Raw genomic sequence first — 14,481 nt, forward strand, 5'->3', positions numbered from 1 at the left:
TCATCCAGAAACATTCTCATAGACACACCCCAAAATAATGTTTAATCTGGGCACCCCACGGCCAGTCACGTTGACACATAAAATTAACAGTCACACCATAAACTTACTATTCCACATGAATTGAGTTTGGTTCCTTGATATCTAAAAGATAAGACTTGTTGAAACTTAATATATTCATAAAGTGAGAATAAAGTTTCACTTATGATCCCAAGTGGCCTTCAATCAAACCTTTGTTAAAGACATAATTATTGTCATTTAGGTTCACTCTACACAGGGAATGTTTCATCAAGTACTTCATTATTCTTTCTCATTTCAGGATATTATTACCATTCCCCAAGGAAAACTAATTCTGGCTAATTATATATATGCAAATTTATTTGACTATCATAAGCATTTTTTTTCCAATCGGAAACAAACTCAAGTAATACTGGACTGAGATAACTCTGGTAATCAAAGAATAAAATACAACCTAAAATACCATGTCAGGACTTCCTGGTGGTCCAGTGGTTGGGACTTCATGCTTTCAAAGCAGGGGGTTATGGGTTCAATCCCTGGTCAGCGAACTGGGATCCCACAGGCTGCATGGTATGGCCAAAATATTAAAAAACTTAAAGTACCATGCCACATTTGGAATGAAAAGTCAAAATACTGTATGTGAAAGGATGAATAATGCACAAATAACATGCCTAGCACTGTACACACATGGGTATTACATCCAAGTACATACGCCGAGAGTGGCTGTTTACCTTGTTTTCAAATTAAAATGTGAAAAGATTCATAAGAAAGGAGAGGGAAGAGCTACAGGGGTGAGCCATCTGGGGAAGGATGATGGTGCCAATAGGGTTGGGTTATAAGCTGAAGCTACCACGGTCATAGCCAAAAAGTGTGGTCTCTCTTCATTGAGCTAGTTCAAAAGCTTAAATGTTAATTGTCAAAAGGAGTATTTCAACTCAGTTACTTGGTTAGTCAATTGACGAGAAAAAGTAAAATTACCAGTCGACTGCTATTAATACCACTACTAATAATAGGACCCAGTATTAGCACATGAGTTTCTAGTCTCCATGGTCCTTTGAGGCAGAGTAATAGTCCTGTACTTAGGAGTCAGATAGACCTGGGAGTTATACTTAATTCTACCCCTTACTGGATATATGAGACGTAGATCCTCTCTGAACCTCAGTTTCCTCATCTGTGAGACGGAGCTAGTTATCAGTTGAAAAGAATAAAAGAAGGCATGCTATATACCTGGTTCATAGTAGCTGATCCTTAACATGTGTTAAGGATCTCCCTCTTCCCACTCTGGCCTTTCTCATTTTGTCCTCAGGCTGACCATGTGAAGGAAGCACGTATCATTAGCCTCGTTTTACAGATGGGAAATGAAGCTCAGAGAGTCAGTAGCAGAGCAGGTTCACAGCCAGGCCTGCCTCCTACTGACAGTCTCTATCTAGGGGGTCCAGGCAGCAGTATTTCTGAAAGCTGCTCCAGTTGATGCCAATGTGTAGTCGGTACTGAGATCCGTGCATTCCACCACTTTTGCCGTCTCAAATCTCGTGTGCCTCTGGTTCCAAACCAGAAAGAAGTCTTCCCCATAGTTGGTGGATGTGGTAACACTTTCTCCCAGACATGCTCATTCATCCCTCTAACCCATCTGCCAGGCACAGGCCAAAGAGAACTTTCCAAGTGTCAAAAGTTAAGATGTTCACTTGTTGGTAGAAATGAATTTTCCTAGATAGGAGTATGGATGCAGCAGCTTACATCTCCCTTGCTCGTCTCAATTAATGTGATCATAGTACATTTAAGAAGAATTTAAAAAGGAAGCTGTAAGATTACTTGAGTCGTGCCTGTTTTGTTTGCTTAAGTAAAACATGGAAAAGGAAATGCTGAAATTTTGAACTAACCCACATTCATTGAGCCTATCAGCGGTGATGACAGACAGCAATGAGTTATAGTTAGGGAGACTAAAATCATAACCGGCAAGCTTCACCATTCCCAAAATAGCAGCTAAGTTGTTGATATTTTCCAGAAAATTTCACCTTATCCCTGTTAACTGAAGTCTAAAGGGTTTCCTGCGCTGGTTTTAGAGGAATTCTATTTTATTTGGCTACAACCTGTGTCGGATGCACCAGAGTGCCTCCCCTTCATAAATCACCACCCCCAGCCTCCCCATCTCTGTAGATAACTGGAACCTGCCCAAGAAAAGTGCATTAATTCTCCTGCCCTTCACTCTCCTAATCACTGCACGATTTTGCGGCTAGATTACTTGTCAATCACATGGAGCTAAATCTGTTTGCTTCTGCTTTTCAGCTGGATTCCTGGCAATGAAGAAAACAAACAGAAAACAGATGTCCATTACAGGTCCTTGGATGGCGTAGGGAACTTTAACTGGAGATTCGTCTTCCCTTTTGACTACCTCCCAGCTGAACAGCTCTGTCTCGTTGCTAAAAAAGTGAGTTCTGAAATGTGCCAGTGGGGCAGGGACGTCATGGTCTTTCTTAATGTGGACACTGAGAAAAGGTCGGAGGTGCTCAGCACCTTGGGGGTCATGGGTCCAGCTCCCTCTTGGTGAGGTGGGGATTCAGAGACCCCAGTGGTGCAGATACTTGCCCAAGGTCACACAACTCTGGTAGGTATCTGTGTAGTTAGGAGTAAAAGGAACACAGCTTTTCTTCCCTGACATGTTGGCAGCTGGGGGAAGGATCTGGTTAAAGACCCCCTGTGTCCATACATACCCCAACCTAAGTATGTATTTATGTCACGGGAGACCGATTTCTTCCCCTGATAAAGAGATTTGTTGGACTAGCTAGCCAGAGACAAAATATTAATGTAGGTGCAATTTCCCACTTATCTTCCTTATTAAACTTAAGCATCTGCCTTCCTTCCTTTAGGAGCACTTCCATGAGGGTTCAGGGCCCTCCTGGTCTTAATTTATAAGACTCTGGGTTACAGAACTGAACTCAAACTGGCTTGTACCAAAAATGTGATTTATTGGTTCACATTACTAAAAAGGCCAGGGTTGACTGGCTTAAGGAACGCCTGGAGCCCAGGTTGAACTGATGTCTTTAGAAACTGCAGTCACCTCCTCCACCCCTCTGCTCTGCCTTCACCCATGAGCCTCACTCCCTGGTGGAGGTAGGATGGCTACCAGCAGGTCTCAGTAGAGAGAGATCAAGTCCCCAAAGGCGCCAACCAGGGTTCTGAGATTGGACCCTAGAGTTGGCCTGTCTGAGGCCGAGTGCCCCTCTCTGAGCCAGCCAGTGGTGCAGCTCTAGAGTTAAGGATAAAGTCAGTCCTCCCCAAACTGCATGGACTGGAGGAATAGAATCTCTAAGAAAAATCTGTGGGGCAGGTAAGAATAACCGCTGTCTTTTATAGGCCCTTGTCCCATTTCCCCTCCCAACCACATTCCATAAACTTTTCCTAGCTCTGCCCCAGTCACCTCTTCCCCCTACACCTGGATCAGGATGCAGCCCCTTCTGTCCCAGCAGGCCAGACCCTACCCGCTGCTGATGCTCTAATGAGCACTTTTTCCATTTAGGTGAGATGCATGCCTTCCAAGGGCACTTTTTAAAGATGCAGAGGCTCATCCTGGTGCTTATGCATACTTTCAAATGTTGAGACAGACCGGGGGAAGGTGAGAGGCTTGGGGTCAGGTAGGCCTTTAGGTAAAGTGTCCTTTCCTATTTATTCACATCTAAGCTGGACCTCTCAGCATCCTGAGTAACCCCACACAGGACAGTTGGGTGAGGCCAGACAATGGTAGAGCGGGCTTCTCGGCTCCTCAGAGCCAGGCCCTCTAAGTCCTGCAAAGGGAAACATCTCAGACTGTCATCTGAAAAACCAACAACCCAATAATCTTCCTTCAAATTCATGAAGCATTGGGGGAATTCCCTTTCTTCTGGAGCCAGAGGATCTTAGGTGTAATCAGGCCTTGGAGGTGTCATGATCCTTGGGCTGATACTGTCTGAGCAGAGGCAGGGACCAGAGGTGAGAACCTGGAGGAACCTCACCCCATCCTCTGTGCACCTAACTCGAGTCTGAAGGATCAGAGGGTCTTAGTTTTACAGTATGTAAAACTAGCAGTATTTTTCAAAAACCAAAACTGCCAGGAATTTAAAATCTGCACTGATAAGAGTGAAATGTGGGCCGCCATCTCTCCCCCCCATGTGGAGTGTGCTCAGACATCCTTGGGACGGTTGCGGGTGGGGCGGGGAGATTGCTGGGCAGAAGTAACACCCCAGCAGGGGATATTTCAGTCTGGCCTAGAACAGCTTGGCTTTGGGAGGATAATCTAACTAGGCCGTGGTGTTTAGGAGACAGAATTACCCTCCCCACCACCCCTAAACCCCAGGAGTGGCAGCAGGAAGTCACACTGATAGAAACGCGGTGGGGAAACCTTCTGTTTGGGAACTGCCTCGGACAACCTTTTTGTCGCCCAGCTGGTGGTCTCGAGATTTCCTGGGGTGCTTGCCTGCCTTACATAATACACATGGAACGGGGGCAGCAGGCTAGAAGATGGGGTTTTGGGTGGGGATGCAAAGGAGACAAGAGGTCCTGTGCCTTGATGTTGCATTTTCAAGAGGCCCCAGGGGAGGGTTTTAAGAGTCCAGTAATCTGTGTCATTTTGGCTTGTCTGTTCCTCTTGGCATTTTAGGAGCATTTCTGGAGTATTGACCAAACTGAATTTCGGGTCCCACCCAGACTGGTCATTCAGATATGGGACAATGACAAGTTTTCTCTGGATGACTACTTGGGTAAGGCTGACATGTGGATACTTTTCTCTAAGATATTGTACTTGAAATTAGTTAAATCAACTAGAACTTGGAATCAGTTATTTAAATCTCCAGTCCTGTGGGGCTGGGGTCACATTCACTGCCTGGATGGCCTCTGGGCACTGTGGCCTGCCGGGCACTATCCCAGGTCTTCTGAGAAGTGGGCACAATGAATGGCACCCCTTGTGTGGGCCCCATCCACCCTCAGGGTCCTGGTGTAGGCTCTTGCACCAGCTTCTGACATGTTATGAAGACACAAATTTTGTTTTCAAGTATGCCTCAGCCTTGCGTTCACTTCCAAACCTCTTTCCTTTTCTCCCTCTCTCTTCTTCTCCCTCCCATCAACACCTCAGAATTGGCTTGAAGTCACTGCAGTCCTCTAATATCCCAGCCCTTGTTCCTCCCCACCCTTCTCTGTGGTAAAAGGCCCTTGTTAAGCACCCTCCCTGAACTGCGGGCCCCTCCATTTCCGAGCCCTCTCCCCAGTCCCTGCAAAGCACACGGTCCAGATTTTCTCTCTCCCAGGCCTTGGGTGTCTCACTGGCCCACTCTGTTTCTTCCTCTCACTCTTTAAACACAGGCCTTTGTTCTAGGGTTTTGTGGATCCTCCCCAGGCTCTCTCAGTGACTTACCAACCCTCTCCTCTGTTGAAGGCAAAGCTTCCATTCTCGCTTTGTGCAAGGTATGACTCCTAGACCTGGAGGTGCAGCCTGGCCGCCATGGTGCCTGCTGTACAGTAACAAGAAATACTGGGATGACTCACACTGACTGCTGTATGCAGTGTATCAAATCAACACACTATACACCTTAGACTTACACAGTGCTGTATGTCAATTATGTCTCAGTTTGAAAAAAAGACACACTTATGATGATTATTCCCCAGTCCCCACCGGAACCTTTTACCTGTATGTTCAGCTGGCACCTCAAATTTATCGTGACTAAGATCAAACTCAGCCTCTCTTCCCTGACCTCATACCTGCTCGCAGCCTCTCCCAGTAGCTCAGGCCGAAACACCCAGAGTCCTCTGAGGCCATCCTCTCCTTTCCTCCCTCTTTCCTAAACAATGTAACCTGCTGTATCACGCTCATTTACTTTCTTATTTCTATGATCTCTGCCACTTGCCAATTCAGACGTAACTTTCTTGAAGCCAGCATTACAGAAGCCCCGAACTCATTTCCCTGCCTCTAGAGCATCTTTCCTGGCAGAGGAGAAGCCCACGATGGCCAGTGGCTACATCTTGTTCATCCCTCTGCCCTTCACAACACAGAGTGCAGTGGCTTTGGCTTAGTTGGTTCTTAATAAGAATTAATGGTGTGGAGATCCCTTAAAAAACTGGAAATAGAACTGCCTTATGACCCAGCAATCCCACTGCTGGGCATACACACTGAGGAAACCAGAATTGAAAGAGACACGTGTACCCCAATGTTCATCGCAGCACTGTTTATAATAGCCAGGACATGGAAGCAACCTAGATGTCCATCAGCAGATGAATGGATAAGAAAGCTGTGGTACATATACACAATGGAGTATTACTCAGCCATTAAAAAGAATACATTTGAATCAGTTCTAATGAGGTGGATGAAACTGGATGAAACTGTTTTTCTTTCTCCAGAAAGAAAAACACCAATACAGTATACTAACGCGTATATATGGAATTTAGAAAGATGGTAACAATAACCCTGTATATGAGACAGCAAAAGAGACACTGATGTATAGAACAGTCTTTTGGACTCTGTGGGAGAGGGAGAGGGTGGGATGATTTGGGAGAATGGCATTGAAATATGTATAATATCATATATGGAATGAGTCACCAGTCCAAGTTCGATGCACGATACTGGATGCTTGGGGCTGGTGCACTGGGACGACCCAGAGGGATGGTATGGGGAGGGAGGAGGGTTCAGGATGGGGAACACATGTATACCTGTGGTGGATTCATTTTGATGTTGTCAAAACCAATACAATATTGTAAAGTTTAAAAATAAAATAAAATTATTAAAAAAAAGAAAATATTAAACAAAAAAAAAGTACATGGATTTGTACAAAAAAAAAAGAATTGAACAGACAAGTGAGTATAAAAGTGTTGAACTGAAGAAAAATGTACAATCTAAAAGTTGTGAGTCCAGGCATCTTACCGAGGACTGCAACCTAGGACACCACCTCTCAGAGAGCTCTGAGGAGCCAGGATAGAAGAGGTTTTTGCTGGGGGGAAGAAAAAAACAGGCAAACATCAAAAGATTACGCCTAATCACAAAGAACAGATATCTCAAGTTAATGATTTTAGTGCTTTGCTATGTTTGGAGAGATACAAGATCCTGGACCTATTGAAATTTTACCTTAGATATGGATCTTAGCTAGCCAGAGCCAGACCCAAAGGTCAGAATGCTTCCCCCTGCATCTTGAATCCCCCTTGGGTCACAGACTCAGGTGGGGGCTGCAGCGACTAGGGTCCTGACCCTTGTAGAACTGGGATAATGGGTGGCACTTTGTTTACTGGAAGGCCGGGCAGTGTTCCCTGTTCACAGGAGTGTGCTAATTTGCATGAAGAACAGGAGAGAGTTTTCCCTTGAAACAAAACAGTCTGACAACAAATAAGGAGATGACTGTATCTCTGATAACTAGTGGGTAAATGGTTGTAGTTATTACCAAACGGAGAGAGGCAAGATAAAAACAGGCATAAACTCCAGAAAGGCTTGTGGCTATGGATACATTAAGATGAAGGACAGTTTCTGAGTCCAAAAGTTTATAGAGAACCTGTCACCACCTCCCTGGTGCTCTTTGCTATCCCTGTTGAAGACCACCTTTTGTCCCAGTAAGTAATTCATAGACTTGACCCAGCATACCCAGACAATTATCTGAAGGAGAGGGGTCCCGGGAGTTCCCAAGCCCCAAAGACAATCAAAGATGGTCTTTAACTACAAGAGAGTTCACACCTCACATCATGGAAGAAAACCTATGCTTCTCTGGGCACCCTGAGCTGGGCTTCCTAGTTCCTGGGAAGAATTTTCTGATGAGAATTCAGTGTTCCTTCTCAAATTCTTATTTCTGAGGTTACAGTAGGAGAGACTTGAACTTGACTGTTCGATGGCGCTTCCCATGTTCCAAGTACCATTTGTCTTTACCCAAAGCCAAATGACAATGTTCGGGGAAGTTTAGAACCAACATGAGCAAATTCCAAGTTCAGTGGAAATTGTGTTCCTAGATGTTTAATTAGTTTGAGCTTGGAGAAGAACTCTATTTATGCTCCTGTCTCTGAGAAGTAAAGCAGGTAGTCCTCTGTGAGACGCAGAGCAGAGGACAGATGCTTTTGCACTTTCCATCCTATCTGGAAAGAACTTTAGCTGTCTACCAGGCTCCATTTCTCTAACTCACCTGTCACCTGTTCAGAGTCACAGTCTAGACCTCTCTTCTGACAAGTACATTCTGTTTACTTGTGAACATCGCCTGATCCACTTGAAATTTATTTGGGTTTAATGTTTCCTTGGCTAGGTTTCCTGGAACTTGATTTGCATCATACCATCATTCCAGCAAAGTCACCAGAGAAATGCAGTTTGAACATGATTCCAGACCTCAAAGCCATGAACCCCCTGAAAGTGAAAACTGCCTCTCTCTTTGAGCAGAAGTCCATGAAAGGATGGTGGCCTTGCTACACAGAGAAAGACGGCTCCCGTGTGATGGCTGTATGTATGAGTATTTCCTGCTTGGGGGTTGTTTATTCCTTTTCTTCTTTAGGTTTTGCCCTTTGTGAGTAGATTTGCTCCAGATAAGGAAGGTTGAATTGGTGGTACTTTTAAGTTTTGGGAACAGGTTGTACCTGAGATTATAGGAGAAGGTGGCAGATGCTACGAACATATGTTTGGGGTTGAGTGGAAGATAGAAGGATTGGAATTGTCAAAAAACTGGGAGTGCATGTGATTATACTGTATTTTTGTGGGACTCTCTTTCACCAGAAATGCTAATTTACGCTGAGCTTCCAGTACAATTCAGTACAGAAAAAGCAACTTCAAATTTAAGCTGTTCTCATCTTGAAAAAATTAAAATTTAAAGATGGAAGAAGCAAGAAGTGTGAGCATCCATTGAACTTTAAGGCCATAAGTTATGAGCACATTTGGGAAACTCAAGATAATTTCAACATAGAAGCAATAATGCGAATTGCCATGCCCTGTCACAAAAAGGCTACTTAATTCTTAATTCATTGTGTATTACTAATAATAAACATTTTATACTACTTATTACAAACTAGACAACATACTAAATGTCTTACATTCATAATCTTGTGTTTTAAAACAACTTTAAAATTTATTGGGTTGGCCAAAAAGTTCATTCAGATTTTTCTGTACCCAAATGAACTTTTTGGCCAACCCAATACATAAAGTAAACTGCACTCAGCTTAAAACAAAAGACAACAAAAGTGCACAATTTGAGTTTTGATGGATGTATATGCTCCTGAAACCACCACCATAATCAAGCTCCAGAACATTCCCATTATCCCCAGAGGTTTCCTTGTGCCCTTTGCAGTCTGTCACTTCCTCTGTCCCTGGCGTAGCTTCCTGCCACTCTAGAGCAGGTTGTACATAATCTCATTTAGTTCTGATAACCCCATGAAGTAGAATCCATTTTATAGATTTGAAAGAACAGGCTTAGAAATAAGAACTACCTTGCCATAGACAGACTTTCCTGATAGCTCAGCTGGCAAAGAATCCACCTGCAATGCAGGAGACCCCAGTTCAATTCTTGAGTCGGGAAGATCCCCTGGAGAAGGGATAGGCTACCCACTCCAGTATTCTTGGGCTTCCTTTATGGCTCAGCTAGTAAAGAATCCACCCTGGGTTTGATCCGTGGGTTGGGAAGATCCCCTGGAGAAGGGAAAGGATACCCACACCAGTATTTTGGCCTAAAGAATTCCATGGACTGTATAGTCCATGGGGTCGCAAAGAGTCAGACATGACTGAACAACTTCACTGCCATAGACAGATACCCATCTTTGACGTGTCGACTGAGGAGGCATCTGTGCTTCATCACCTAACGAGCATCAACATCAGAAGTTCTCAAATTGCTGGTGACTTTGTGGGTTCCAGGGTTCTAGAAAGCCTGTTGCCACCCCGGTTAAGCCTGGCTATCAGAGAGGGCAAGTTTCTAGAGCTCTTGGAGCCTCAGTGTCCTCGTGTGCATAGGAGGATCACAGCAGTACCTGACTTCTAGGACTGTCCTGAGCATCACACGAGAGTGTCCCTGTAAAAGGCTTAAGCAGTGCCCAGGGCACCACTCAGGCACCTGTGAACAGGGAGGAGCATTCATTCATTCACTCATGCCTTTGTTCTGCAGGTACACAGTGGATGCTCACTAAGTGCCAGCACTGCTCCATACAGTAGGGGTCCCATGAAGCACGGAGGCTCTCCTGGAGCCCACAACAAATGCTCAGTGTTAGCTGTTGTCATTAGCAGTATTCAAATTAATCTGGGTCCAAGCACAGTTACAAAGGGAGATAATGTGAGCAGGCCAGGAGATGGATGTGAGAAAGTTAGAATGATGGGGATCCGAGAAGACTGGAAAGCAGGGAGGAGGGAAAGCAATTTGTCCTCTCAGTTTCCCACAAGGAGTCAGTTCAGAAACACATGGAAGAGGAAATGTGATGAGATCTCTTGAGGAAGATTTAAGGCGATCTCAGGATTGTTTTACAAGAATAAAAATCACTGCTCGGGGAATATGCCTTGGGTCGAAGTGAAAATATTTGTGAAACGTGATGTCATGTGTTTAACGTGTTCTGCTTTACTGAAGGGGAAAGTGGAGATGACGCTGGAAGTCCTCAATGAGAAGGAGGCCGACGAGAGGCCAGCTGGGAAGGGACGGGATGAACCCAACATGAACCCCAAGCTGGACCCACCAAAGTGAGAGGCCCTCTTTGTTCTGATCCCCAAACACCTGCAGTCTGAAAGCCCCCCTCCACTTGACTTAATGCAATGGATTAGCCGTTGTCTTAATTTTGTACTGAACAGGCGGGATGGGGGATGATCTGGCTTCATTTTAACCATTCTCCTTTCCGTGAAACCAAAGTCCAGTGTGTCTTCAGCAACTTTAGAAGTCATAAAAGGTTAAAGACTCTCTCAGCCAACTAAGGGGAATAATATCTTTCCTTGGCTTTGTAAAACATTATTAATTATTCTTTAAACTGTGTTACGCTCTGAGATGTAAAATATCTGTCCCTCCTGAGTTGGGTAGGTAAAACCATTTCTTTGCAATGCAGCCGACCAGAAACCTCCTTCCTCTGGTTCACCAACCCGTGCAAGACCATGAAGTTCATCGTGTGGCGCCGATTTAAGTGGGTCATCATTGCCCTGCTGATCCTGCTGATCCTGCTGTTCTTTGTGGCTGTGTTTCTGTATTCCTTACCGGTATGAGTCCTTGGCCTCTTGTCTTGGCTTTCTGGGTGTGAATTATGGCTGGTCATCTCAGTTGGTACTTGCCTTTTTTGCTGTTCAGTAAAATGACCTACCTTGGGGCTTCCCTGGTGGCTCAGTGGTAAAGAATCCACCTGTCAATGCAGGAGACTCAGGTTTGATTCCTGGGTTGGGAAGATCTCCTAGAGAAGGAAATGGCAACCCACTCCAGTATTCTTGCCCAGGAAATCCCATGAACAGCGGAGCCTGGTGGGCTATAGTCTGTGCTGTGCTTAGTCGCTCAGTCATGTCCAACTCTTTGTGACCCCATGGACTGTAACCTGCCAGGCCCCTCCATCCATGAGAATTCTCCAGGCAAGAATACTGGAATGGGTTGCCATGCCCCACTCCAGGGGATCTTCCCAATCCAGGGATGGAACCCAGGTCTCCCGCATTGCAGGCAGATTCTTTACCATCTGAGCCACCAGGGAAGCCCATGGGGTCACAAAAGAGTAGGATATTACTTAGCAACTAAACAACAACAAAAATGACCTATGTAGCAGTTGTGGTATTACAACCTGTCAGCTTTAGGAAAGTTTAAAGTACTATGTTCTGTGAATTACATTCTCCAGGTTTTATGAATTACAGGTAGAACTTCAGGGTCTATTAAAAACAAAACAAAACAAAACTTTGGTCTCAGGAATTCTAGAAGAAATCCCTCAAGCCTTTATCAGTGTGGGTCTGAACCAGAGCCAGCATTTCTGATGGATCTTTCTGCTTTCAGACTTTTTGTTCCAAACCATCCTACATCCTAACTCTTGACCTTTCATGCATCCTGGGCTCATTAGAAGCCTACACCACCCTTGAACTCTGGGGGCTTCCCAGGTGGCACCAGCAGTAAAGAACCCGCCTGCCAATGTAGGAGACACAGGTTCAATTCCTGAGTTGGGAAAATCCCTTGGAAGAGGGGATGGCAACCCAATGCAGTATTCTTGCCTGGAGAATCCCATGGACAGAGGAGCCTGAGAGGCTATGGTCTATAGTGTTGCAAGGAGTTGGACACAACTAGAGTGACTTACCACACACCCTTGAACTCCATCCAAATTGAGTTGGCCTCCCCGAACAAGTATTGCCCTAACCTGCCAGGATGCCTTTGCCAAGACTGTTCCTTTACCTGTGTTCTGTCTGTTAAAAGCTCCCTCATTCTTTAAGGCCCACATCACATAACATCCCCCTTAATCTCCACAGTCATAAAGGGAGTTCAAATGGCAGGTTTGTCAGTGTGCCTGGAAGTAGTGCCTTCATTCCTCTGAGAATCAAGGAATTAGTTGAGCATCTGCTGTAGGGTAGAAATCGGAATACAGAGATGCCCAAGGCAGGACTTCTGCCCACAAGCAAATCACATATCTGCTTGTCTGCAGGATATGAACAAGTAAATTACTATGAAAGGCAGGCTGGCCCAGAGGTATGAAAAAATGACCATCAGACCCCATTGCTGAGGATGGTTGTACCAAAGAGGGGGCGTTTAAGCTTAGTTTGCCCAGTGGAGAAGTGAGAGTCCAACCATTCAGAAACCACTCCTTCAGTTCATATTAATAATACAGATTATTTTGTGTTTAGTAGCATAGTCACGGAGAAGGCAATGGCATCCCACTCCAGTACTCTTGCCTGGAAAATCCCATGGACGGAGGAGCCTGGTAGGCTGCAGTCCATGGGGTTGCTAAGAGTCGGACACGACTGAGCGACTTCACTCTCACTTTTCACTTTCATGCATTGGAGAAGGAAATGGCAGTCCACTCCAGTGTTCTTGCCTGGAGAATCCCAGGGATGGGGGAGCCTGGTGGGCTGCTATCTATGGGGTCGCACAGAGTCAGACACGACTGAAGTGACTTAGCAGCAGCAGCAGCAGCAGCAGCATAGTCACACAACCCCAAGAGCAGGGAGTTGGTGTCTTCCTTTTCCCCCAGCAGATACTTTCAGCTTGTTAACTGTGAGTACATGCATACTACTGGCTTGGCCAAAAAGTTCATTTGGATTTTTCTGTAAGATCTTATGGCAAAACCTGAATGAACTTCTTGGCCAACCCAATATTTTCTTATTGTAGGTAGCTCAATATGTCTTGACCATTTAGAAAACCCCTTATAGTTATTCTTCTTGAGTTAGACTCTATTGATTTAAAACAGTGGTTCTCAACTGGGAGCAATCTTGCCCTCCAGGACATTTGGATGCTTAGAGACATCCGGTTGTCACAACTGCGGGTGATGCTGGAATCTAGTGGGTAGAGGCCAAGGATGCTGCTAAACATCCTGCAATGCAGTGTCCAACAAGCATCATCTGGTCCTAAGTGCCAATGGTACCATGATGAAGAATCCCTAAGTTGACACTTAATCCCTAAGTGTCAATGGTACTGTGATGAAGAATCCCTAAGTTATATAATCCCTAAGATTATATATATATAAATATATATATAACCCTGTTTCTGTTTCCTTTTCAGAACTATTTGTCAATGAAGATTGTGAAACCAAATGCATAACAGAAGCAAAGTCTTCAAGAGTCATCCAGCAACGAGAGAATCCTGTCTCTATTAATAGAACAAAACCAAGAATGAGTCTGTGTCTGAGACTACATTGCAGAGGATATTACACTACTTCACAGAGCCCCATCACTTCCCAGAGCGTCTAGGTTCCAAGTCAGGCTAACAGGCAACATTTTTATCTTACCTTTTGAAGTATTAAAGGTTTTCACCATGTTTTTTCATAGTAATTTTCAAGGTGGCTGGTTCCATTTAAAAATCTTTTTATGTGTCCTACTTCTATAATTCAATTTGTAAATTGCTGAAATCAAACATGAGAATTTCTGCATTGTGATTTCATATACTTCTTACCTGTAGTCCACAAAAAGGGCTGTGCATTATAAAATAGTAGAAGAGTTAGAGGAATTGTTATTTATGTCTGCAACCATTGCTATATTTTGTATGGATAAATGTCTTAAGAGTGTATTCAACCTCTGTGATGAACCCAAATAAAAACATTTCACCTTCAGCATATACTGGTTGGTTGCAGCTGTGGGCCAAACTGAGAAAGAGGCAACTTCTAGTCTGGGTGTCAGTGGATAGAATGGTATGCCCTGGCAGTTAGCTATAATTCCTTTATAAGCATATTGCCAAATCTTGCCAATATAATAAATTAACATTTATTTATTCTATGCACACTATTGTTCTAATGCTTTATACATATTAACTAACTTAGGCCTCAAGGTAATCCCGTAAAAGGTAGGTAACATTATTAACCCCATCTTGCAGCTGAAGAAATTGAGATATGTGCATGAAAATCAATGACGTT

At 44.4% G+C, this 14,481-nt stretch overlaps 1 protein-coding gene across 4 annotated transcripts in view; it reads left to right on the forward strand.

Annotated features, from left to right (window-relative positions):
• Positions 1–14,184, forward strand: part of MYOF (myoferlin) — a 178,356-nt gene extending 164,172 nt beyond the window's left edge. For all 4 annotated transcript variants that reach the window (XM_070363810.1, XM_070363812.1, XM_070363811.1 and 1 more), the window contains 6 exons: positions 2,302–2,443; positions 4,649–4,748; positions 8,253–8,443; positions 10,542–10,651; positions 11,008–11,155; positions 13,635–14,184. In XM_070363810.1, coding sequence (XP_070219911.1) covers positions 2,302–2,443; positions 4,649–4,748; positions 8,253–8,443; positions 10,542–10,651; positions 11,008–11,155; positions 13,635–13,673 — 730 coding nt within the window. In that variant the 3' untranslated portion in view covers positions 13,674–14,184. The remainder of the gene's footprint in view (positions 1–2,301; positions 2,444–4,648; positions 4,749–8,252; positions 8,444–10,541; positions 10,652–11,007; positions 11,156–13,634) is intronic.
• The last annotated feature ends 297 nt before the right edge of the window (positions 14,185–14,481 follow it).

The sequence above is a fragment of the Bos mutus genome, chromosome 26, assembly GCF_027580195.1.
Source record: "Bos mutus isolate GX-2022 chromosome 26, NWIPB_WYAK_1.1, whole genome shotgun sequence".
NCBI classification, from domain to species: domain Eukaryota; kingdom Metazoa; phylum Chordata; class Mammalia; order Artiodactyla; family Bovidae; genus Bos; species Bos mutus.